The sequence below is a fragment of the Chroicocephalus ridibundus genome, chromosome 9 (assembly GCF_963924245.1).
Source record: "Chroicocephalus ridibundus chromosome 9, bChrRid1.1, whole genome shotgun sequence".
NCBI classification, from domain to species: domain Eukaryota; kingdom Metazoa; phylum Chordata; class Aves; order Charadriiformes; family Laridae; genus Chroicocephalus; species Chroicocephalus ridibundus.
This window is the reverse complement of record NC_086292.1, coordinates 2,346,749-2,373,299: the sequence shown is the minus strand read 5'-3', so window position 1 is coordinate 2,373,299 and position 26,551 is coordinate 2,346,749. Positions and strand designations below refer to the sequence as shown.

At 47.3% G+C, this 26,551-nt stretch overlaps 1 protein-coding gene across 11 annotated transcripts in view; it reads right to left on the bottom strand.

Moving 5' to 3' along the window:
* Window positions 1-26,551, bottom strand: part of ARHGEF9 (Cdc42 guanine nucleotide exchange factor 9) — a 195,263-nt gene that overhangs the window by 15,094 nt on the left and 153,618 nt on the right. For all 11 annotated transcript variants that reach the window (XM_063346929.1, XM_063346931.1, XM_063346930.1 and 8 more), the window contains 4 exons: window positions 26,336-26,465; window positions 17,622-17,753; window positions 795-1,038; window positions 14-82 (listed from right to left, as the gene is read on the bottom strand). In XM_063346929.1, coding sequence (XP_063202999.1) covers window positions 14-82; window positions 795-1,038; window positions 17,622-17,753; window positions 26,336-26,465 — 575 coding nt within the window. The remainder of the gene's footprint in view (window positions 1-13; window positions 83-794; window positions 1,039-17,621; window positions 17,754-26,335; window positions 26,466-26,551) is intronic.

The following is a 26,551-nucleotide window of genomic DNA, read 5'->3' as shown; positions in this document are numbered from 1 at the left end:
TGTTGCCGGTTACCTTTTTGCTTACTGACTTTCTTTACTGTCATTGCCGCTTGCCGCTTTTGATTTTCAGAAATTTCAAAGCCTGAAAAAGGGAACACGGCAAACACAATTCAGAAGATTGCTTACAAAGCCTCTTGTTCTTGTGGGGAGGGGGGAATGTTCTGCCCTGTTTGGCAAACACAGAACGCCCTAGGTGGCAAAGCGTCACCCAGTGAGCTGTGTGTACGGGCAGGTATTTTAACGAAAAACAATTCTTCCTTGAAAGGACAGGCCTCTCTATAATCTCACTTGCGCAGGGGCTGTATGAAAAGTAAGATTAGATCCATTATTATTTATACAGTATCGTAAATATGCCCAGTGCTTTACAGCCGAGCGACACAAACTCAGCCTGAACTGACAGTGGTTACAGTCAATTTATGGGCGGATGCTGAGGGAAGGGCACGGCTGACAAGTCATTGACTTCGCCGCCCTCCTACCCTGCACAAGACATGCTCAACCAGAGCAGAATGATGCAGCCAGCAGACTCTGAAGTCAGGTGGCCAAAGGTTTCCTTCTCTCACAATACCCACGGAGGTCCAGGCTTGAAGCTATGGACAGAATTTGTTTATTAAGGGCCAAAAATAACAGTGACTGAATTGGAGAGAGACCTATTTATGACTATGAGAGCAACCAAGGATATTTGAACAAGGCTGAACTGTAATTCTACTACCAAAAACATGTGGGTTCCTCCAACAGTTGGGGCTAAATTTAGCATTACCAACAATCTCCTTTGAGATTCATTTCATATTCCTCACCTATCTTTTCATCTTCTTTTACCATCTTCCTTTCTTCTCTGAAAGCTCTAAGCCATCGTAACTTCTCCTCCAGTTTCTTGGCAAAGAATAAGTGCATTTCCTCAGTCTCCTTGTTATGAAGTTTGAAGGCATTCTTCATGCTGACATTGAAGTCATCATCTCTCCCATCTTCTATATCCACCACTTCATACTTATCCATGTCTATGCGACCTTTGTAATACAGAATATCTCTTCGTATCAGATCCTACAGAGAGAAAAGGAGAGACGGGTTGATCGTAAGATACTTACAGAGCCTGAACTCAGCAGGGAATTCATGGGAGGGCTGAAGAAAAGAAAGAAGTAACGGTGAAACCTGGTCAGATTCTTCAAGCTTCAAGCGCTGTTGAATACATTTGTTACTGGCTAAACAAATAAGGTAGATCACAGGCATAAAAGAACAAAACACAAACCCTCACACTGTAAAATTTTGCTTGTAGGCAGGAAGAAATGCCTTTGAGTAGGTAACACACTTCCATCATTTTCCATGATGGGAAGTTCTGTTCCATAGGATGAGAAACCGGAAAATACAGGCCACTGGCCTGACGGGATTCCTGTGCTGCAAACGAGACGCTGTAGAAGCCTAAACCTTGAGAAACCAGCTCGGGCGTGTTTGGCAGTGCCGAGTGGGTAGTGCAGATCTCTATTTTCCAAACACATTCCCAGAGTCAGGGGCGATGGGTTTCTGCCCCTTCTCCTTGGAACTCATTTCCCATTCTTACACAACCCATTGGCGAGAAAATCACCCTGATTCTCAGTTCACAGGACTCCTAACCTATCTCTGTCCCATTACGCCCTGGTTTTAACCTCTTGATCCAGATTAATTTTTTCCTTTTTCCCTCCTTAATGTTTATAACCTTTACAACCAAACCTGTCCATCCTCGTCTCCTTTCTAAGTTGATTATTCCTGCCCCTTCTTTTTCAGCAACAGCTCATTTCTCTATGTTGGGAAGGAAAAAGCAAAATAGTCTTCATTATTAATATTTCATGACTGATACGGGAACACCCGTGGCTCTGTGGCTGATTGACGTGCCCAGCGCACCCTCTGCCCCGTGCCGGCAGCAGCCCTGCAGCAGCGCTGGGTCTCGGCTAGCACCACCCCTGCCCCCCGCCACCCCACGGAGGGCGCGGGGTCATGGCAGCTGGGAGACAGCGGTAGGAGGCACTAAAAAAAAAAAGTGTTTTGAGTTCTATTGTATCAACCACTCCATCATAGATGCGGTAGGAGGCACTAAAAAAAAAGTGTTCTATTGTATCAACCGCTCAATCATAGATGCGAAATTGTGGATGCTGATAAACCGTAGTAAAACCCAGATAATCTCCTGCTTTCTTCCTTACCCTCTTCACACTTACTTTGTACTGCCTTTGCTAGAACTATTCCTGATTTATACTGGTGTGAGAGGAGCACTGGCCCCACATCTCCATGTCTTTATAGGAACAGAGAACATAAAATGATCATCAGAAAACAGAATGTTGATTATACAGTCATGGCCACGTACGGTGATTCAACTTACAAGGCATACATTTAAAAAGCCAAATTTAGCAACACGCAATCAAGACTTCCTTCCTCTATCCACTCTCAAAAGCTAATATTTAGGTGTATTAAATTAACTTAAAATACTTTTTGATTTTTGAGAGTGCCCTAAAGATAAATGCCACGTCAAAGGATTCATTTAAGAGGAAAAATAAAATCAATGTACAGCATTTATTTACTCAGATAAGATTTAGTAGTGAGTTTTTTTAAAGATAAGCAGTAGGTATTATTTTAGACAAATCATTAATCTCGGAAAATAAATTGTACATCATCATTTTTTTAGCAAATTACTCATGGATATGCCAGACAGTATTAATGATGATGAGACAGGGCACTGTCCAGAAACTCATAGTCTTTAAAACCTGGCTCCTCCCTCTGGAATGCTCTGGGAGGGGGGGGGAAGTCCACTAACTAATGTATTGTACAAATACCTTCCTCTGGTGTGTAGGCTTTGAGTAGTGATGCTGTGCAAAACATAAGAAAAGGATATTTCAGGCTAAATATGCAATAGAAAATCTTTTCTGTTTTGCCCTAACTTGGAAAATCGCTTCTTTCCTCTCCCTCTGCGCCCAGTGAAGTGCTGAGAAAAGCATCACACCAAACCTGTTCAATGAAATCAATACTGTGCACTGTGTTTAAATTTGAGTCTTGGACTAGTTCTTAGAAACAGCATTTATCTTCACCACATTCTCAAAAAACCTCGATAACAAATCTCATAGGAAAAAAGATGTGCTCCTTAAATTAGCTGTACCCGCAACCATTCTCCTTCCCGCTGCTGCTGAGGGCTTCCAACAGACCCCGCTGAACAGACCGCGCCTGGGAGTGAGACGGGTGAAATGGGATCAAACGTACTTTTCTATACAATATTCACCATTATGTAGAGATTTGTTCATAAAAGGTATTACCAGAATAAATAATCACAATCCTCCTTCTCACCTGGCTGAAAACACAAGGCTCTGTGCCTTAGCATTTTTCTGACACATACCAAATACATTTTTTCCCCTCTTATCTCTCTAATTTTGATTTAGAAAACATTACGAGCTATTTTTAATAGCTGATGCCAAGTGAATGCTTTAACAGCTTTGTGCTGTCATTATACTTCCCGAGGACAACAGGTGGGGTTTGGACGTGCCTGACGGAACTGCTCCATGCATCTCCCCTCCAAGGCTGGAGCAGGAACAATCGCTGCCTCCCGCCAGGCTTCTGCAGTGCCTTTTAGAGGCTCCCGTGTTCTGCAGGTGTTGCTGAGTATTGGATGTGAAGATAACAGTGTTGCCTAGGAGTTACTGAAGGAGCGACGAGGAGGTAATGGAATCATACAAGCGCTTTTGGAAACAAAACGGCCCCACAGAATATTATTGTTGGCGAGAACGCAATAGCGGGAAGGCACAAGCTCCGCCATCGAGACTGCAGAAAACACACGGAGAAGAAACACCGTGTTTTTGTCCGAGCGTTGAGCGAGCACGTGGGTGTACGAGGGAAAGCCGACAAGAGCAAAGCTCCCGCCTGCCACTTGTACTTTCATTTTGAGAAGAAACTTCAGTAACGACTCCAGAAGCAACGAATCCTCTTCTCTCCCATGGCCCTCCCAGAGCTCCCAGCCGCCAGCCTGGCAGGAACCTTCTCTGGAGAGACAGCCCCTGGGGTGGGGGGAGACCCAGAGGAGAGAAAGGTGCCGACACGGGGGGAGAGGAAACCAGTCAAAGAGGCACAGAGAGGTGAAGAGCTCAGCGCAAGTGCACGCCTGACGTTACCCGACAACCCAACAACGCGTTTCCTCCGTAACGCCACAAAAGAAGGACCGTTCCCCACCCGTTGACCATAAACTCCAGCACCGATACCCCAAGTTTTTGAGAGACCCCGTATTTTTCCCAGAGTGGTAGAGCACATAAACAGTGACTAGCACGTGTCTGCACGTGGAAGACACGTTGTACACACCTGATTTTGAGAAAGTTCAGTCCATCTAGCAGATTAATAACTGTAACTAAGGTTAATGTCACTTTTAATGGGTTAGGCATTTCCTGCTACCACTTATCCTTTCTTCCCCTCTTCTTTTCAACACTCAATAAATGGATATTACTTCCTAACTGCTGAAATTTTAACACCCATAGTATGGGAAACATAATAATTATTTGATCCGTGGATACATTACCACATACGTTCCTACACCTCTTAAAGAATAACATATATTACTTAACTCCTTAGCGAAGCATGGGCAAATGCACGGGGCTTAGACTTTAATTGATTTTGATAAGATTTAGGAATTCATCTGGGCTACCCTGAGAGATGTACAGCCAAACCCCTGCGTTAAGGAGCTTTTTATGGATGTGGACAAGAAAATAAAAATCAAAAAACTAATAAAATAAACCATGCGGGCAATGGAAGCAGTGCTGCTTTGTGCGTTTTCTGGAAGCGGCAGCAGCAAGCCGGCAGCAGCATTGAGAAATGAACCTTGTTGTTCCGAACACCATTTCTGTCGAGCGCAGGACTATCTTTCCTCGAGCACGTAAAGCTGAATCAAACAAGCACACGCAAGATAAAGGAAAGCAGAGCTGTGGCTGAGGGTGAAAATGGATTGTTTAAACAGAGCGGTGCAAGTACTACATGTCAGAAGGGCAAAGCAAACACGTACACGCCAAATGGAGATTTATCAGCTACAGAAGTAGCCGCGCTGTCGAGAGGAGCTCAGGCTCAGTGAGGGCAGAAATGGCAGGTGGGACAGGCTGCTCCTATTGCTCCTGATTATCCCAGGGACAACATACGAGAGAATTAGGAAAAAAATATTAAGCTATACAGTTTACCTTTGTTCATATGCTGGCTCTATTAGCGCACTATTATATATTATCCTGTCCATAGGTAAGCCAGGATGACGACTACCTGGTTTACACTGTCCAGTTTTGAAAGTCATACAACATTATTTTTTGTAGTTAAATCAGCTAAGAAAATATAAAAAGACCAAAAAAAAAAAGCCTCTCAAAACCCGATCAACAGGGAAAGGCCAAAGAAATTGAGTGGTTTAATCTCGAAAGGACATAAATAAAAGGGAACGCGCTATTGGTATTCCAATATGTGAAAGCTGCTTCTCTTCTAAGGAGGCTGGTGATCAATTACTCTCCATTTTGATTGTGGCTTGGCTTAATTTACCACAAGGGAGAATAGGATTAGATACTCGAAAAAAAAATTATTTCTGGCTATAAGAGTAGTTAAACACTAGAACAGACAAAATTGGGAAGTCTTGGGACAGCATTCCTTGGAGATTTTCAAAAATAAGGTTAGACAAACATCCATCAGAGATGATCTGAGGATACTTAATCCTGTGGAGGGAACAGCTAATCTCCTGGGGTCCAGCTCCGCGTTTTGATGCTGTCTAAGAGAAAGGTGACAGATGGAGGAGAAAAGGGGCCGGGAACAGGCAGGATTAGTGCGGACTTGTTGGGAGAAGCCCCAGGGCGCAGAGCGGGACCGCGAGGAGCAGGAGCGGTGACAAACCTGCGGTCTCTGCAGACAGCATCCCCATCGCACCGCATGGCTCTTACGGAAATTGATGCATCTGGGTCATTTGCACTTATTTGTCTAAATATGATCTTTTTTTACCCTACAGCTTCTATGATTTCCTTTTCTTTCCCTAGCTGAGGTTAATTAAGCCCTTCTAAACAATGCTCTGCAGTCTGTTCACGTAACAGGTACTAAGGATTCACAAGGAAAAGATGAAGCCAGAAAAAAGTATCTGATGGGAGCACAAAACAAAGTTTTGACACATTACATAAACCTACCACAATTCTGCTCTCTGCTTTGCTTTGTCGGAGGTTTACAGCAGAAGTGCTTGTGCCTGAGGCAGCGGCCGCGCTCGGGGGACGGAACTGTCTGTGTGACCTGCTCGGGCCATTTTCTCCTGCTCTCGCCCTGGCTTAAATCTCTCCCTTTCACTGACCCCGCTCTGAAGGGGGGAGGTGACTTTCTCTAGCTGCGCTTGAAAGAGAAAAAAGCTCATTTGTGACCATCATAAGGAAATCAAGGCTGGCCTTTTATTGGAAAACCTGAAGATCTGATGTTGGGATGTGGCTTCCACGACGAATTCTGCACCTATCCCCAAATTATCGCTGGGGATATAGGTAGCTGTAGAAAGGATTGCACCTGTAAATCAGACTGTTCAGTAGCTCTTATTATTAAATTGACTTTTCCTTGTCTTTAGCACTGCTTTCTCCTCCTGCTCTCTAGCTTTCATCAATCGCTGTTTCTCTGCCAGGAGTACCCCAGGCCACAGCTCCGTGGGCCGGGCACTGCCGCTGCACGCTGTGCTTGTGTCAAACCCTCCCGTGACGCTGCAGAGGAAATACAACATTAATCCCAAGGAGGGCAATCTGCCTGTGCAGCCCATCGCTAGGGCAAAAGCCATTAGAATTAAAAGCTATTCAATGGCTGAAGCAGCACGTAGCACACAAGGAGGAAATCTTCCCCTCCATCAGAGGCCACGGGGAAGCGCTAGACATGACCTGGCCTGGTGCGCGCCCCAGGTAATTTGTTCCTGGGAGCTCTGCGTGCACCTTCGTCACGTATTTCAGAAATTCCTCCTATTTATTCCTTAGTGGGTGGTGTGCAAGTATGGATGGGGAGGTAATAAGCCAGGGTTATGATTTTAGGATGGCACGTTTTTTTCAAGTGCTATGGTTTATTCTATGCCCGGTCACACTCTACTTCTCATGCGTAAAACAAATCATCTGTAAAACACAAGTGGAGAAAGAGCCATTTCCAGCCGTGAGTCATTAGATCCCTCTTATGAGCTGACAATATAAAAGATGCCAACCACAGAATAATCCGTTACAAGTTTCTCATTGCGCATGTGGGTTATTGGTCCTCCTGGTTATCAAAATCCTGCATATTCCAACGGCAAAGTGGTCTCAAAATGACTTGGGGAGGAATGATGCACTCTGAGTACATGGATACAGTCAGGTCTTCTGAGCGCAGCTCCCGAGGCCGGCAGGGACTGGCCGCGGGCCTTGGGGTGACATGCGATTCCTCCCTCCGTCCCTCCCCATCTCCATAATGGGATAATGATATTTGCTTATTTTACAGGGCAACTGGGAGCTGTAAATAAGTAATCAGTGAACGACACATTGAAAGCCTTTGATGGCGGATCTTTAAGAGCTCAGAGCCTTGCAAGACTAGCTTAGCGTTACACACGCGTCGGGATTCGGAGCCGGCAGAGCCCAGGGAGGCAGAGAGGGGGCTGGGCAGGCAGCAGAGGCAGCCACGGGTGGCAGAGGCAGCGGGGCACCAATCCCCCGTCCCTCCTGCGAGGCAAAGGGTGGCCCGAGTAACATGCAACAGGGTGGCTCTTCCACAGGGGATCATCACTCCGTCCCCACCACAGTTTTACAGGAGATCATCCCTGTAGAGGTCTTCTGAGCTATTTTCCTCTTGCGCTGAGCTTGGGTGACAGCGCAAAGTCACAGGAGGGTTTGCTCCCCTCACTCTTCCCTACCCGAGATCATGGCTTGGAGTCAGGAGTGTCGCCAGTGAAGCAACAGTCCTCGCAAGCGCTCACGGGGCTGGAAGGCCAAGAATATTATACTGCGTACACACAGATAAAGCAAAGCCAGGGCCTGCCTGAAACGACAAATAATTGAAACGCAACACAGACAAGGCAGCAAGGTAGTAGCACGCTCGGTACAAAAAGCAGCAATCCCTGCAGACTACTTTTGCCCAGAAGACGATGTGTTCTTCAGGTATCGAAGGAGAATGGGGATCCAAGGATGAGGCTGAAGAGAGACCCACCTACAGGCAAGCTCTACAACTTGCTGCAGAGCTGGTGCTGAAACAGTTGATGAACAGTGAATATTTAATGCTGAAATTGGGAAAAGACTAAAGCAGGGTCCATAATAACCACCCAAACATCAACCCACAATCTGGAAAAGGCCGAGTCGTCTTTTGCGCTAAGGTGTGGTTCTCAGACCCCTCTCTGATGATTTCTCGTTGGCCCGGGCAGTGACTGCAGAGCAGAATGGAAGAAGCAGAGGGAGCGAACAGCATTTTTCAACTTGCTCCTGAAATTTGTCCTGATTTTCCTGCCTGCCTGCTCTCTGTCTTCACTCTGCCCAGCCTGCCGTGAGCAATGAGAGCGTGGCACGCTGCCACTTTGCCATGTCTTTGGGTATCTTTAGTCAGAAGGGCTTTCAACGTTCTTTGGCTTTTTAAAAAAAGATTCAGAGCCTACATTTTTAAAATCTAATTTACCTTAAAGCGACCCTTTGAAGAAAGCAGCCCAGCCTGCTTTTCATGAACACCAAGGACACGGTTTTCCGTAGCTTTTGTTCATTTAACTTAACCCTACTGCGGGCTGATTTTTAAGACAGGACAGTTACGCGCCGCTCCCATCGCCCTCCCCCGAGCTGAGCACGTTGCAGAACTGGGCCCCTCTTCTCTCCAAATGAGACCCTACAACTCAACGAACCCTTTTGAGTGTTTTTCTCCTAAATATTCTTGATATCAGAAAATAAATCTGAGCCCTGCTAAGCGGCTGGATGCCAGTGACTGTGAGCTTTGCCATCACCCTGTCGGACACAGCGGTTTGGGCTGAGCCAGCCTTTAGCAGCAGGGAATGGGGTCTGCACAGTGCAACCTGAGCACACAACGAGGGCTGGATCGTATTAGAGACAGGGGGATGTACCACCACCTCCCCCACACAACCTCGGCCACCCGCTTCCTACCGCAGACTTCCCAGGACGGGCCAAATTGTTTGTTACACGTTTCCCCAGGGGCTGCCATGGGAAGAGCAGCCGAAATCTCTGCGATATCAGTTTACGTAACTCCTCTTGCACAAGGACAGCTGTGCTGGGGAGGTCGGCAGATTCCTGCCAAATTATTCAGCAGTGTCTGTCTCCTGAGTTTGGAAAGAGACGTTTGATTCATCCTTGCCAGCTCCACGAAGCTGCAGTGTGGGATCCGAGTGGGGGAGGACCGGAGCCGAAAGCATTTATGTGGAAATGCTATTTTCGTTCAATGTATTTAGTGGAACATCAGTGGCATTTTGATGCCTTGTTCCACCTCAAGCCCAGTCACATTGGCTGCGAAGCAGCGAGACGAGGGCGAGTGTGTTTCCAAAGAACTAATAACAGGAAGAGACGGGAAACCCTTCTGCAGACACGTCACTCGGCTTTTCTGGTCTCTCCAGTTTGCTCCCAGAGGCTTAAAATTGTGCTGCTGAAAGGCCACAGCAGGAGGAGAGTTAGATTTTCAGCTCTTGAGGTTTCGCTTGTGGGCCAAATTTACACCCACTGCAATTACAGGAGTGATAAATTAGGCATGGAGTACGTTGTATAGCATCTTACATATCTGTATGGCTACATGAGTAGGCTAAACCTGTTCCCCGACCAGAAAAGAAAACACAGCCTGGGAAGGACTCTAAATTCAGCCCTTTCTGGATTTTACCATTGAATTAGCAACTAACAATCTAAAGCCTTCTCCTGCCCTCCTCCAGCTGGCTCCTCTGGCTGACCCTGATATTTTTCTCCCTACACCTCCTGTGTCCCAGAGACCTCTCTGGAGTCTGCTCTTCCCTCTCTGCTATTGCTCACCGAGCAGTGGAAAGGCAGCTCCTGCCTCCCCGAGTCAGCAGAAGGGCTGCAGGTCGCTGCTTCGGTCAGTACAGCCCATTAGCACGAGGCATAGCCTCACAGAATGGTTAGAGTTGGAAGGGACCTTAAAGACCATCCAGTGCCACCCCCTGCCCTGGGCAGGGACACCTCCCACCAGCCCAGGTTGCTCCAAGCCCCGTCCAACCTGGCCTTGAACCCCTCCAGGGATGGGGCAGCCACAGCTTCTCTGGGCAACCTGGGCCAGGGGCTCACCACCCTCAGAGTGAAAAATTTCTTCCTGAAAAGAAATCCTCCTGCAAAACTGCGCTCTCAGGGCACGTAACTGGAATGTGCACATCCCTGCAAAAGAGTCCCCGAACAAATGCATTCAGGGCTATATTGACTATTAAAAGGATTTTTTTTTTCTTTCCTTGAATATGTCGTATCTGAAAGCTAAAGTGCTTTTTCATAACTGTTTTTAATATATATCCTGTCAATTGCTGAAATTCATCCTTCGTGTTCAGCTCCCTGCTAGCCAGGGGGACTGACAGGAGGACCAGACCTCCTGGCCACGCTCCACGGCGACCCACAGAAACCTCTTGTCCACAGACAGCACCGACTCATCAGCTGGGCATGAACGCGGGGCCACGTCAGCGGGGCTGTGGAAGCACTGCCCCTTAAAAACTTCATCTTACGCTTTGCTTTGGGGCTGTGACCAGGCCGGTGTGTTTTCTTTGGTTGTCTTCATGCCCATCTCCCGCTGTCTCGCTAGCTCCCACCGCAGCCTTGCCCGCCAGTGCAGCACACCGCCGAGCTGCTCTCTGGACCCAGGGAAACACAGCCTGACCCATCTTCCCACCCTGCTGCAGGCTGGACCCGGGCCTGACCCGAACCATGGCATTTCATGGAGATCTGTGTTACTGGGAGGAAAAGAGAAGGGGCGGGAGGTGCCGCAAAAGTCAAACAGTGTTCTTTGTGGGTCAAAAAACCACTTGAATTTATAAGAATTGTCCCAGTGCTGCTCCGTGTTTGCAAACAAGATTTCCGGCTAGCCCTGTGAGACCTATTTAGCCTGCAATAAAAGCAGGGCCGTTGTTTTGGTGCAAAGATTACTTCAATGTTTTTTAACAGAAGCGATACGGGAACTAGACCTTCATACACTAAAAGGGCTCAGAAATGTCTCTTTTATCTTCCCATTTGGAAACTTGAACTGCAATGGAGTTTGACAGGATTATTTTATTTACTCTCTCTCCTATAGCACAGCTATTTCTGGCTGACTGTCTGGCTATTGCTATGAAACTAGTCTCATCTTGCTTCTCATCCAACCGGCTTTGCTCCGAGAGCTCAGGGGAAGACAGCAATAGCAATAAAGCGCAAGCTGGAGTTTGCATTGCCTCTTGATTACAAGAGACACATAAAAAGTGCAAATGAAAACTAAACGCGTTTCATGCAGTCACTGATCTTTCTGCGCTGTCAGAAAACACTACATGCGGAGCCCCATCAAGAGCTGTTCCACTATTGGTGAAAGGAAAGCGTAATTTGGTGCAGAAACTCCGTTAACCCTTCATACTGCCATTTCCAGCCTAGTGCCACGGCGCTCTCAAGCCCGTTGGGGAAATCCAAACTATTACCCAGAAGAGAAAAAAAGAAGATCCTCAACTATTACATGATCAGCACCTCGAGCATCCCCCAACATAACAAGCTGTGATCATAATTAATGCTGTGTGTCACAGTGCTGGATGTTAAGTACTATGATTTGCAAATGTAAAGCATCTCTGTGTCGAACTCCCTCAACTTCAGGGTGGTAAGAAAAGTAGACCCTGTGCCTTTAAGGCGACATCCTTTAATGCTACCATCATCAAGGATCGACTTCATTTCTTGGTAATTACGGGTAGCACACTGGAATATGTATTCTTCTTTCCTGATTACAGACATATGGTAAGTCAAACCCAGGCCAGTGCTTGCTTCCTACACAGTTTATTCCCTTCTTCCTTTCCAAACGGCATTTTTGCATTGGGGTAACCAACCGCCAGCCTCTTCTGAAGAAAGCACCACTCTGTCCTCACGCACACTCCAACGTCCCAACCTCTGCTTCAGGAAACCCAGGCAGAACATTCATGAGGAGAGTTCTGACATTAATCCAATAGCTGAAAGCTACCCAGCTTTGCAAAGAAAATCTAAATCGTGAGCTCTCCCGGTGGCTCTTTGTCAGGAAGTGCAGACAGCCAAACTCACTCGGTGCTCCCCTTTTGACACGGGCTCTGGAAGTATTCCGCAACACCTACCTGCACCCCTTGGTACTGCGCTATTCAGCTGATTGAGCACTGAAATGGTGGACACGGCCATTTCATCTGCTTCATCCTCTCCCTTCCTAGCACCAGAAAATAACTCAGTGGCGATATGAAGAAGTGACCAGTGTTGTCTCTTATGGCACAATCTCAGCCAAGGAGATTTATCTGTAAAGCTCGGAAACCAATTTTGTTTGTGAAATTTTTCCCAAACGAGTTGCTTTGCAAGATGTTTGCCAGAAATGAAAGCTGGCTGCCACAGTGTCAGCGTCTCCACCTGCTGCTACTGCTCTTATTCATGCAGCCCTCGTAAATCCTACTGCAAGTCTCCTGCTTGGAAGAAAGACTCAAATATTCCCATACTGGCGGAGATAACATCTGTCAAGCACATTTGAATGCAGCCCTTTATAATCACTCATTTTCACAAACTAGGGCTCTGTCTGAAGTCCCGTCAGTTATCCAAGACGTGATGGTCATGGAAACGTGTTCGGGATTTCTCAGTCTGAGGCAGTGGAATTTGTACTGGCAACCAGGGAAGGGTCTGAGCTTTGCCGCTGGATCCAACCACTGCCATCACTCCTTTCCTGACAGCTCAACTACATTAATCACTAGTTCATTATAGTCACGTTAATATAGTCATACAGTTCAATATAGTCATATTCCTGACTAACGTCCTGTTCTTTGCATGCAAACAAACCATCAACCAGGTAATCACCCAGCTGCCCATATGCCCATTTGCAAAGACAGCCCCTTGGCTCAGCTCACATTGCAAAAGCCCTCGGAAAAATCCTAGGAGATGCAGCCAGTGGGAAGACAACAAGGAGGCTGACGTTCAAGGAGCTGCTCCCACGGGCAGCTCTCGGTCCATCCCACCCGTCTGCTGAGCAGCAGATCACCTTTACAAGACGAGTGAGCAATAGGACACAAGGGGGTGATTCCAACCTGCGGAGATCCATGGACACCCACGATTTCAAAAGGCCAGGCAGATGCTGAAACCTTGCTTGAAATGTTTGGGAACAACTAGTAAAGATGGCTGGCCTGGCATTACTGATGATCTTCTGCAGGCGTATCAAGCAGGGGAACAAGTAGGTGATAATCTCCAGAATAACCACCCTGAGAGTTATCCTCCCTCCCAGAAATGTCTTGGCCAGATGCTCAACAAAAAAAGGCCCTGTAACCTTGAAACATTTTCAGACATCATCAGAAAGGGATGGCAAAGCTTTTGGAAAGAAGGCCACATTCGAAGCAAACAGGGTTTGTTTGGAAATATGTTAACTGCTGCTGAAAGCGGATAGCCGGATACTGGAATACCACCCGAGCCAACAGACCTTACTCCTTGGGCACAGGCAACACCGGCCAGATCAGCAGGAAAAAGAACCATGGTAATTCTTGGTAGCACACAACAGGAGCCCTGCTAAAACCTTCCCAGGCCCCCTGTCTGTAAAGCTGATGGACCAAACCTGATCCAACAGATAAATGGTAGAAACAAAGACGGTTTTTGAGAGTATGGACTCTGCCTTGTCTGTAGAGCCAGGCAAAGGACACGGAGCAGTTGAGCTGGAGCAGTCTTCACTGTTTACCAGCTGAGAGCAAAACCGCTAAGAAGAAATCTAAACTTATGCAGGGGTGAGGGAACGTTACTTTGCACACAGTGCTCACCTTAAACAACGGGTACTAAATGAGTGGTTACCTTGGCTACAGACAGACTGTTTTAACACTCTGCCTGGGCTCAGCAGCCACAGAGCCTGCCCAAAGCACCAGCAGCTTCTAAGAGAGACACAAACAAGGGCTGCGGCGTGCATGCAGCAGTGTGCTCTCTCGGAACGCATGAATCCAGCCCGTCGGCTGGCTGGGAGCAGAATGCTGCTGACGTTTTTGCAGCAAAAGAAAATCTGGCTTTCACCAGCACTTTTCCAGATATTACAGGAATTCATGTACCATCTTCCTGGACCTAACATGCATCTACCGGTACCAGCAAGCGCCACTAAGACCTCACCTTAGCCTACCGGGGTAAAGCGGATTCCAGCCAGTTTTGCCACATAGAAATTATTTCATCTTGCGCTGCACGAGCCAGTGAGCAGGAATCTGACAGTCTTTGTAACGTGAGCCCACTGTGGAACAAGTTTTGCAGACAATGGAGTTCAAAGGGAATGACAGAGAATACCAACAGCCACAACTGTCACAGAGCTTACGATATCGAACTCTATCTGTTCCATCAGAAACTCGTGTATCGGTATCTGTCAAACCACAGAATCCATATGCTCGAGGATTCAAGAGCACGGAGCTGTTGCAGCTGCAAACATCTACCACGGAGAGAAGAGGTAACGAAGGTGAGGATGACATGCAGATAACTGCAGTGAAGATCTGGAGGAGTGGGAGATCTTGTTTGAAATATGTGCTTGTTTTCTAGAGCCTCTCAGGATGTCTAGCATGCTTTCATCAAACTAAAGTATCTGTGACATATTTAAATAAGGAATGAGTTTTAGTTCCTTATTTCTATTAAAAATCACTTTTGACCAATAAAGAGGTAAAATTCAACCATTATAATTCAAAAGTAAAGTTATTTTCAAATAGACTGTATCATGATTAGGGATGTACCATACCTACTAATTTATTACATCTGAACAAAACCCACCTATGCAGAAGATTTTCTGACGAGGAAGATTCACTGAGATGTGCTATCGTAAGTGGTACCAAAGCTGAAAATCTGGATCACGCTCATTGACTAAACTAACCTCATGCAAAACAACGTAGGTCAGATTGTCCATGACTCTTCTCCTTGCCTGTATCTGGAATAAGAGGGGTGCTGTTCCATCTGCTGCTTTGGCAACCTCTAAAGAACTTAGTTCTCCCTGGACACAAGGCAGAGGAGCTGGCAGCCCTGGACCAGTCTGAACTCTGAGACCTTCTGGACATCTCAAACTTTCCCTTCTGGCCTCAGACAACTCCAGTTCCCTGGAGGTTTGCTCAAGTGGGACATGAAAGCATATTGCAAGCTCACGCCACTCTCAAGCACTTGAATTCCCGTGCCTGGCACCAGTCTGTGCTGCAGATGACCCCAGGACATGGTGCTCTGCCCTGCCCTGGCCAGACAGAGCTGGAGCACCAGCACCCCCACAGACCTGCTGCCTTCTCCCTGCTCTGGGGGATGTGTGGGTCATATTTTGCCTACCTAAAGCACAGGGCAAAGAAGGCTGGCCCAAGCTTCCCACACCTTGATAGAAATGGTGCTTCACGAAGGAAGCCCTGGGATACAGCGCTCTGGCTCTGAAGCAGAGGTTATCCTGCTAGATGGTTGCCTGTTGGCATCTGTAACAGCAAAGCCTGACACGACGGTCGAGACAACACAGGCTATAAATCATTCAGATTTATTTTATATAGGATGCGTGATCCCAAAACGGAAGCTAACATTCCTCTGAATTCCATACTCAGACAATCTTTCTTAACAATGTTCACGGAAAACATTACCAAGACAGCAGAGTCCAGCCGTAACCCCACCTCCCCTCTACCCCAGCACTCTGAAGAACAACTGCAGTTTGATGCTGGAGAAAGAGATGCAGGAGGAGAACCTACAATGAGGTATGATATGAACCATGACATCGGACTCACCAGATGAGTTACCACCCTGTCACCTTAAAGGTGAGTGGGGATACTGTCCCACAAGACCTCGGCTAGTGGCAGAAGAGCCTGTCGGATCCTGACATGGAGCCAATCTCTCTGACAGGAGGACCCAGACCACCGTCCTGTCTCTGAGATGGCTAAAATCTGTGGGGCATTTTCCCGGGAAGGCATCCCTTTTGTGGCACTGCCACACCCACCCCCCCAAAATGCCTTTTGAATACATAAGGGAAAAAGACAGTGTCACACTAACACTCTCTGCATACTGATACAACCTTTTGAGCCCCAGCAGCCTGCTGTGAATTGCTGAACGCTCTCCGCTCATACTGATGACCACGGAAAACCCAGCTCTGATTTTTCCAGGAGTTAAGGGAACGCTCGATACCTCTCTGGATCAGATCCAGTGCAAGCCAGACTGAATGCTGCCTGATGAATCAGAAATTCAGGGTCACAATCAAAGTGTAGGAGGTCAAGAGTAAAAATTAAACCCAGCTGCGTACTTCCAGACTCATTTTGACAGTTCTCTGAACACGTGACTTTGTTATTGTTGCTCTGTGGTTATTCTTTTTTTTTTTTTTTTTTTACAGAGCCAGGAAAGAAGTAAAAAGGCACAGCAACGAGGAGGGGAAAAATAAGCACACACATTCCAGAAGGCAAAATTTCAGTCAACCATGACTCAGGAGAAGAAAGTGCCACCCACTGAACTGTACAGGCCGCAGCTCCCTGTCCCGCGGCAGCGGGCAGTGATGCCACGGTGAGTCAGGAGCCACCCACGCTCCCACCCACGCCGCTTCCTGCGGCAGCAGGGCACTCCTCAGAGGGCTGCCACCCGGTGCAGGTCTCGCTCAACCCTTCCTTAGCATATGAGATGTGACAGGGACACAGCCCTGGTGTGTTTGGCCGGAGACGTCTGCAGCTCGCCCTCGCTCCCACTTGAGGTCGGGCCAGGGGACTCCCTCTGCCCAGTTACCTGCATAGCTGCAGTGAAAACGTCAACGAATTCCGGTCTGTCAGAAGACAGAGGCAGCCAGGACTCTGTGAGTCTGAGCTCTGTCACTTCACTTCGAACAGCTGTGACGCTAATGAGCAGGGATCACCTTAGCGGGACTACAGGAACACAGCGATGCTGCTGCTGCTCAGCACAGCTGCTCCGAAACACAGTTCACCTGCTGCCATTAATACTACAACACATCAGCATCGGTATTCTCCACTGCCTTTCTCTACCTTCAGAACGGGTTTCATGGCAGAGATCTGCCCTATAAAATCCAGCACAGCACCTACAGGAGGATGAAGCTTAAAATAATGCATTTCACCAAGTGACAGCAGATATACCCTGCTAGGGACCAGGCTGCTGCCTGATATTCTTGGAGAGGCAATGATTGTCATTTTAATGCAGTAATGGAGTTGTCCGCCCAAGTGCCAGGCTTCATAGTTCATATAGAAATTCTAGGGCTATCTAATCCCAGATCATACGCTGCAGCCAAAACCCAAAAGTAGAAGGGAGGCAACGAGCCAAACAAAGGGCACATGAGAAAAAGGCGTGAAACGAACAAGTGGAGGCTGGGTTTGCTACCAGCGTAAAAATCCCTCTATCACGGTATACTCACCATCCTGTAATTCAGTATTTCTAGCCTGTGGATCGCCCTTCCTCAGTGCTATCCGCATCCTCTTCTGCACGTGTAGCAAACAGCCACCTTGCCCTAAAACCCACTTTGGACTGGAAAGCCTGTCTGCAGCATGTCCTCAGCCGTGCTGCTTTCTCCCTGGATGTCCTTACCTTCTTGCAGAGAACCATCTGGTGATCAAAGAGAAAGAAAACACGCTGCTGGTTCCGTCCATAAGGCTGGTAAATCCAGGACATCTCTCCCGTGTAGATCAACTCTGAGCTGCGGTCCAAGATATCGTCTCCCTAGAGGGCACAGAGAATGAGGCCGAGTGAACCGCTGCTCCCAGCCAGGGCACAGGATACATTTCGCTTTGCAGGATGGGGAGGAGCAATAATTAAATAAGATCTTGGCCCTTCTGCAGCTCTCAAAGCCACCCCACCTGACTTCAGACCAGAAACTGCAGATAGGGGATAATTCTGAAGGAAGGGAAATAACTAAAGTAAGCGTGGACACTCCAAGCACGGTCATCATGGTTCACATTGCTGCTCCAGACATTGTCCCTGCTCCCCCCGCTCCAGGTACCCCCAGACCCTGGATCTTGCTGCAGGTGCTGGTGGCATCCTGAGAGTGAAGCCTCTTCCTCCTGCCCACAACAGAGCCACTTTGTATTCAGGGTAACAAGTTCCCTGGCACCCCCTCCCTTTAAAATAGCATCCTACAGCACATCTCCTCCCGAAATCTCCGGCCAGCCACCAGAGTTATCTACACTGGCTATCAACTCCCCCACCCCGGAGGCTGCCAAAACTCATCCCTCCAGATTGTTGCCTCTCTTCCCACTCATTCAGGCAATTACAATCCCTTCTCCCGTAGCTCATTAGAGCTCCCTATCTCCAAAAAACTGTCAGGACCACCCCGGACCCTCCAGCAGCCTCCCCCCGCACCCCGCCCCGAGGCTGGCAGGGCCTCCCCGGCTGGCTGCCAGAACACCCTCACCCTTTCTCTGCCTCCAGCTAACGCTTGTTTTCCTCTCCGTTTTTTTTTTAAGGATTCATGAGCAGATGGTCTTGAAAACACAGTACTCGCTCTCCCACTCTCCGAGAGAACAAATGCAGTCACCCTCCACTAATTGGAATGAGCTGGACTTTTTAAAAAGTTAATTAAAATCTATTTATTAAGAATGGGTGAATTCACCACCACCTGCCCTGTGGGCATCTCAGTGTCTCTCACCCCGAGACACCACAGAAGGGATCAGGATGCCCTCAGCTAAAAGGTAAGGAGCAGGATTCAGGAGTAAGTGAGAGAAAAGCTTTTTTTTTTTTTCTTTTTGGCTTTGAAACTAGTGCAGTTCTGGCTTTGATGCCAAACTAGAACCAATTTCTGGGACAAGACCATCCCAAAATCTCAATAAACAGCTTGTAAAGGTTCAGCCAGCTACGGGGGGCATCTAGATAGAGACGCTTTTCTGGTACTGCTCACACTTGTAGGTGCCAAAGCAACCAAGACTCATCCCCACTCCTAATTTCTTGGTGAGGATTTCAGACTGCTGTTCAGGTAAATGTGTAATTAACCTCTCAGCATTGATTGGAAGCAAGTGCCTGAGTCCCTGGGCCCTGTGACAACAGCAACTTCATTAAGTCGCTGCATCATCATGCTGCAGCACGGCCTTTCAAATCGCCTTAGCGAGGTATTTATCCACCTCTCTATCTCACTTGGGTGGCTGTGGGATCTGAAGGCCTAATTAGGGATAACTCCCTTGGAATACAGAGGGTCGTTCTCAGAAGGGATGGGCCATGTATCACGCAATATCTCAAGAGTGTGGTGTCGGGGTCCCATTTCAGCTGTGGCACCTCCTGGCCAGAATCCGGGGACCCGTGTGCTGCTGCGACAGCTCAGGCATACACAAGCTCTTGAACAAGAAGCCTCTGAAGAAAAACACACCAGCTCCAGAAACTGGGGGCTTTCCTGGCTAAACATGAGCTTATACGAAGAAGGTTCATACAAGCCTATGGATGGGAGCTTTTAGGAGAGGGGGCGAGCCTAGAAGAGGCGAGCTGCTAAAAATAGATAGCCAGTTTTGTCTTTTACTCCTGTGGTAGCATCTCAAGCCTGAGGACACACAGAGGACTCGGTAAACACTTCTACTTGATTAGCCGAATGCAAACTGTGTAGTCCCTGCAAGCAATGTAAAACAAAAAAATTCACATCTGAAATGATAGGATTTGTACTGCATTTTTTATGTTGGGAAAACAATTTATACGTACAGTCTATAGGCCAGAAATAGATGGCTTCCACTGCTGGATTAGCAAATCGGGAAATATATGTTGCAAATAGTCTCGGACTAGCACAGGGCTGGCCAGCCCTCAGCCCCCAAGAGCAGCATCTCCACGGCCCTGCCTGTTCCTCAAGCCCTCGGGGGCCCTAGCACCACACCAGCGTGGCTGTGCCGCTACAGCCTCCTGGAGCTGATGCAATCGACCTTGAAAGGCAGTTTTTTGTCCCGACACAGTTGGACCACCTCTTTGAAGAGCATGAAGTGCCTCCTGCTAGGGCAGTGTCCCTACCGGGGGGGCTCACGGGGTCAGTTGGAGGGTGGCGGGGAAGGAGGGAGCGTTTGCTTTTCTGCTCCACTGCTAACACCACCACCCCAGCACGCCGTGGTGCTTGGTCCTGACATTGCTCTCTGCAGTGCCTCTCCCCGTCCTTCTCTAAAGCCAGTCCTACGCCTGGATCCCTCCAATCCTACACAAAACTGGGAAAAAAAATCTTATTTTCCATGTTTCCCCAAGCAACTCCTAGAGAGGCTGGATTGTCTATACCCTTCTGTAAGTTAAGAGAAATACTGTTAAAAAAGGAAGAGGATGAACTTTCGGTTACCCTGAACTGGCAGATGTCCTACTGACTTCAGCAGAGCACAGCAGCAAAATGGCCAAGAGAAGACCAGATGACCTCCTGAGGTCTCTTCCAACTTGAGTTACCCTATAAGCCTATAATAAAACACCTCAGCCCTCCACAGCCTGCGTCAGGGGTTCGCACTGTGCATCCTGTTGCATACAAAGGGCAGCCAAAAGCAAGCTGCCTCCTCGTTTCTTCATGCAGTCGCAGGCAGAGTCCAACTACTTAGTGTGCAGTAATGGGAGCAGAAGGTCACCCAGATCTAGCTTGGACGTGTGCTTCATGCTCCCTCGAGCTTGCCAGCGCTAGAATGACATATGAAGTCCTAGGGCTAATCCCGAGTGTTGCAGCAGAGGGTCAGCTCTTCTGCGGAAAGATGTCGATCATCAGCTCCCCAGTTGTGCTATAGGTGACCACCACTTTCTGTACTGAGAAAGTGGGAGGAACCAAAGGGTTTTTACTAGTGTCAATAGCAGCAAATGCTGTTGGGAGCAGCAAGGTAAGAAGGAAGGGCATGGCGCTGCAAGCTGCAGCACGTTACACCTCCCCGTCTGCCCCGCTCCTCCTTCCCATGAGCCATTCCTGAGCAGACGCTGCCCCAGGCTCAGAAACGCTCCTCAGTCCACCCGACCCGCTCCCCTGCGCCCGAGCCCACCTCCCGACACGGCTCTTTGCTGTCACTGCTGGGCACAAAATCCCCTTTTCTCGTTAACATTCAGCGAGCAGGGCTCTCTTCTGCCTGACACTGCTGTTCTTTAATTAGAGATTGACAGGCTGATTAGCACTCTGGGCTACAGAAAGATCAGAAAAAGGAAAGCAAGAGAAATGTTGTCCTTTTCATCAGGCTCATTTTTCGATACCTTCTGTTGCTGGGGAAAGAAAAAAAAAAAGAAGAATCTGTTTCAGTCCCTGATGCAATTTTTTTCCCAGGAGGATTTCTCATCAGGCTGTCCTCACTTTGGAAACAGTACGTTGGTTGCATGCATCTTTTTTTTCATGTCATTCTTGGATTCAGTAATGTAATATTAGGTTGAGGCCAACTATTATGTATTACATAATTAAGGGCACCAAGTCTTGATTTAAAGGACCCGTAAATAACAAGAATGGGAAGAAATTTAAAAGGACAGTGCTCATTATATTTCTCGATTATACATATTTTTCCCTTCATGTAAATTTAATACTCTCGAAACCTGCCAAAGTGACAACCCATGGGAATCTGGTAGAAATGTCTAGAAATCTACATTAACCAAAGTAATCTGTTTAAATAGCCAGTTACAACTAATCCAGGCTGACGAGCAAGGCTCTCTCCTGTGCCAAACATCCTGCCACTGGCTTGGGGACCTCCATAGATGCCCTCACAGGGAATGGAGGCCACATCGCCTCCCTCCTCGGAGAAAAACCTGGGCTGAAAGGGAGGAAAGCATTGCTGGCAGCTCCCACGAGGGCCGGAGAGGGAGCCTGAAACGCTGCAGGGATCGCTGCTTCGTTTTGTTTTGACGTGGTTTGAGCACTGGATGAAATGGCATAGACTGGAGCGACTCTGAGGTCTGCCAAAGCGCAGATCTGTTTTCCCTCTCCACATCACCTGCAACGGGCGCTCAGCGAGGGTGCGGTCGCACCACAGTCGTGCCCAAGCAAATGGTCAACTTGCAAACCCTGCCCAGGAGCAGGGCCGGAGCGGGCCAGCAGCGCAGCACCACACCAGCACGTCTCCGTGGGCTTGCGGGAGATCTCGGGAGGGCAGGAGAGAGGAGAACATGCTCCTCGGATGGCCATCCAGCGACGGCTGCCCAGGAGCAGACAGAGAGAGGATGGCAGAGACGGACCCCGCTCCTTCACTCCCACCTCCTCATTTGTGTGCCTGTAAACACAGCACTGCCCAAACTGCCGCTTGCAAGGGCTTAGAAACGATGATGGGCTTTGTGGAAATCATCTCTTTGTAGTACTGTCGTGTGTGTGTATATGTATCTAGCTATTACCCACTAAAACCTTTGAGTCTGTGACTCTCAGAGGGCAGGAGCACGAGATGGGGCTGAGCACGTAAAGGCTGCCCAGGATGGGCTCTGCCTGCCCCGTCTGAAGTCTGATCCAGAGGAGACTTCGCAGGCTGTTCTGAACCCGCTCCAGCTAACTTTGCGTGCCGGTTCTGCCTGCCTGCCTTTAAATGTCACTGTTTTGATCTGAGGGTATTTAACTACCAGCGAGGGGATGACGCTGAGAAGGGAAATAGAGGTTGAACATCAGGAAACACTTCATAACAAGGAGAGCTCTCAGACATTGAAAGGCCTCGGCAGGAGGCGGTGGAAGCCCTACATTCTGCGACATTAACAACTGAAAGGACAAAAGGCACTAGAGAATTCGGTGTAGGCAGGGGCAGCACCTCTCTGGGTCTGTTTATATATTGGAAATTCAGGTTACAAAATAAAGAAGTGAGTCATACGTGGCAACAGTCCAGCCCAGGCTTTTTGGTCAAGACCACATTCCTACAAATTATACAGGACCGCATTTCAAAGTGATTGGGATTATTTCTAATTTACAGCAGTCGGTGAGATCAGAATCTTCCCTTAAGATTCTGCTCAGTCATTACTTGTATAAAGCTGCCAAAGCTGCCAATAATTCCTTAAGACTCCCCGCCCTGGCTGCCACAGCGCGCTTATCTGCTGCCACTAGAGCCAGGCCACCCTTTCTTGGTCCCACTCGCAACTGAAACCGTCAGACCCTGCTTACGTGACTTCTGGGGGAAAAAAAAATAAATATCTGGCCTTGGTTAACTCAAGGACATTCACATTTTTCCAACACCGACCCTGAAATTCACCTTCACGGGGCCCTGCGGAAAATCTGGAGGGATAAAAACGATTCCTGAAACACACAGGCACAACTCCATGGGATTCAGTAAAATCCCTTCTGCTTAAATTAGCTGGGATGTGCCCCCTGCTTTTTCTATTTGTTTAGGATCAGCAATATGTATACATTCCCAACAACACCCTCTCCTTGCAAGAAAAGGTGTACGCATACTTTGTATAGAATCACAGAATCATAGAATACAAGAACATTTCAAATATTCACTCACTAAATATTTCTTGTTTAGTTTGGATTTTTTCTTCTTTAGAAAAACCTTTTTCCAACACTTCATTGCAACACACGGGTAAATTTAGAAATGAAAATGCAATTTCAAATCAGAGAGTCAACATCGTTAGTCTAGAGATGCTGAGGAAAACCAGGTATTTCTCCAAATGAAAGATTTCAACGTGCTTAAACATTTAGCCTTGGTTCCTGCTGAAGTAATTCACCAAGGGCAACACACAGGGGGAATCAGGGATTATCTCCATCACGTGCCCTGGCTGGATTTCTGGTGGAAGAAAACCCTGAACTGGTAATTTTTTTTTTCCCCTAATTTCTGCTTTCTCAGTGTTTTTTTCAGATCGTCTGAAGGAAGACTGTGCTGCACACGCCGGGTCCATGCTGCTGTCGCTCGTCTGCACTGCCGTGCCAGCCGGAGAGACTAGGAAGCCACCGTGACACACAGAGGGACAGAAAGGGAGCGCTTTTGGGTACAGACTCTAATTACAGCAGGAAGAGGGCCACCGAAAGATGGGAGAGTAGCGCTGTGGGTTTCAGTGAGCGCTCAACATAAACTGGACAAGCATTTGTAGAAGCACAAAGCTGACAGCAGGTCGCTCTCTCTCAGCAGTGTTCTCCACTGAAGATGAACTGAGAGTCGTGGTCCTCTACTCTCTGACCCTGATAATACACGCATGTTCCCCACAGAGTGGAAAAGGCTAGAGAGACATACCAGGAAAGACCTCTTCTACTCCGTAACTACCTACACATAGAAGATGAGAGCTTGAACCCCTTCAGGCTGCGTAAGAAATCAGCCCCTGGTGGCCTGTGTGCTGGGAGACATGTCCTATAGATAGACATCAGCTGAGTGGGGATTTTGGAGGTCATCGGCTTGGGTTTGCAATGCCTAAAGAGAGTATCTGTGCAGATCTAAGCATCTGGCACTGCTTTTGATTCCTCCTGCTCTCTTCCTGCGTTATACTATAGTTAACTTCTGAGTACTATGGGGGTTTGGGCATCCTTCTGGCCACTACATGGACATCTGTGAAGTGGGGGCTGGATCTGATGGTTCAGAAGTTACTTCAGAGGAAAGAATCAAGCAGTGAACGCCTGTGCTGGATCTAGCTCTCATCCTTTACTGTCCTCATCACAACTCTATGACTTCTTGATCCAAAATATAGAATACAAATGGCGAGAAGGGTATTTTCCTTTGAATGGAGGCAGTAGCTGTATTCCGATTGGATCTCTGAGCAGTAGCAAGAGCAGGTTTTGCTATATTATGAGAAGCTGAAGGATGTTGCTGCAATATTGTGCTTAAAATTTGGAACAGTTGAAAAAAGCCTGGAAGAACGACTTGGCAAGTTCCTGAGGATAGGATGGAGATAAAGAATGGGTACTGCTAAGCAGGAATGAATTATAAAGGATATGGCTAAAGCTAAGCAGGAATGAATTATCAAGGATATGGCTAAATAAAAATGAATTATCAACTGAGCTAATGGAAGAGAAAAAGAAACTGCTATTCCATAGATCCTATGTGGAGGTCACCTTGGCTTTCCACTCGCACATGAATATTCACTGACTTGGAATTGATCTGCCCTTAATCTAGATTTATTTACAATGAGGGTCTCGGCATTTCTTACAAACGACACCCATTAGCTCATCACATGGAATATTCTGAAGGCTGCAGATCTATCTGATGGGCCTGTGCCTCCTTGAGAGCAGTTTCCTAATTCTGAAAATGAGCCTGCGTGTCAGTGAGAGAGAGGTTTCTTCGCAGTAAACAACAATAAAACAATCAAGAAAATCATCAGCATTCTCTGCTCTCACAGCCAGTCATAATTTAAGAACTAGCTGTGATTGCTGCATTTATATGTTTTATCGAGAGATCCACACTTGAACCCAACCTTCATTATAGCAATGAAACTAATTCAATCAAGGAGGACACACAATAAGAAGGTGAGGCTCCTGTATTTCTCTCCCTCTCCTCCCAGCCTTCCTAGTTCTTTTCCAGAAAAAAAAAAATAAATTAAAGGATTAATGCATCTTTCCCCTATACTAATTTACATAGTATGATCCTATTGACTTGAAAGTGGAGTTATTCCAGATGTTCATGACCGTGAGGAAGAAGAAAGGCTGATCCATCACTCTAACTATCTGCTTGCTAAACACCTGGATCGATGACAACATAGAGAGGGATTTACAAAAACATTTGTCCTCAGTCTGCTTCAAAAACCCTATTTACAGATTACAGTCATACAACGATTTTAAAAAAAGTCGGAGACAAAAAGAAAAGAACATAATTTTAGTATGGCTTTTTTTTTTTAAACACAAGGCAAAAACGTAGGAGACTGAAGGCTAGTGAGGAATCCCTCTGCTGACTCTGCCTTGCCTGTGTTTTCTCAGCTCCTTAACTGTACGATCACTACACACGGGGTTGGTTCAGAAATCTGTAAGTGGGTACTCATTTCAAATGCACAAATAGCACCTCTGACTTCAGCTTAATGTTTTGGCTTCAAATCATAAAGCAACCACCAGAAGAGCTTTCTCCATTTTCTTAACCTGTCACAATTTCTAGGGCTTTTTGCTACTTCATTCCCTACTGCTTCCCAAAGAAAAGCACAGAGCCAGAATGCACAGTTTGGTCCAAATCTCACTTATTCCCAGGACGATAGCATTGCAATCGCAAAAGTTACTCCAGATTTCTATTGATGAAATTGGAATTGGACCCTAGATTTTCCTCAGAGTGCCATTAACATTTCACTTCTTAAGTACCATCTCTGAAGTCTGTAAATATATCTACTCTGGCCCGAGCTTAATCCCAAGACTAGGTTGTGTGAAATGAACTATATGGTCTTGGATAATTCTGCAACTGCATGGAATTTACATTTTCCAGCTTTATAGCACCTAAATCCGGGCTGAACGTTTACTGTACCTCCCAGTCGAGAACGGAGGCCTGCCACTGAGCTATCTTGTCAATGTTCTCCAACCTCCGCTTCCGCTCGTTGATCTGTAGAGTCACGTTCCTCATGACGGCAAGAGCAGCAGCCACATACCTGTAGTCACTGTCGAACACAAGAGAAAAGTCCATGAAATGAAGCCTGATGCGCAGGGGAAACGCACAGGAGTCTATCATTAGCAGAAGCAGAAT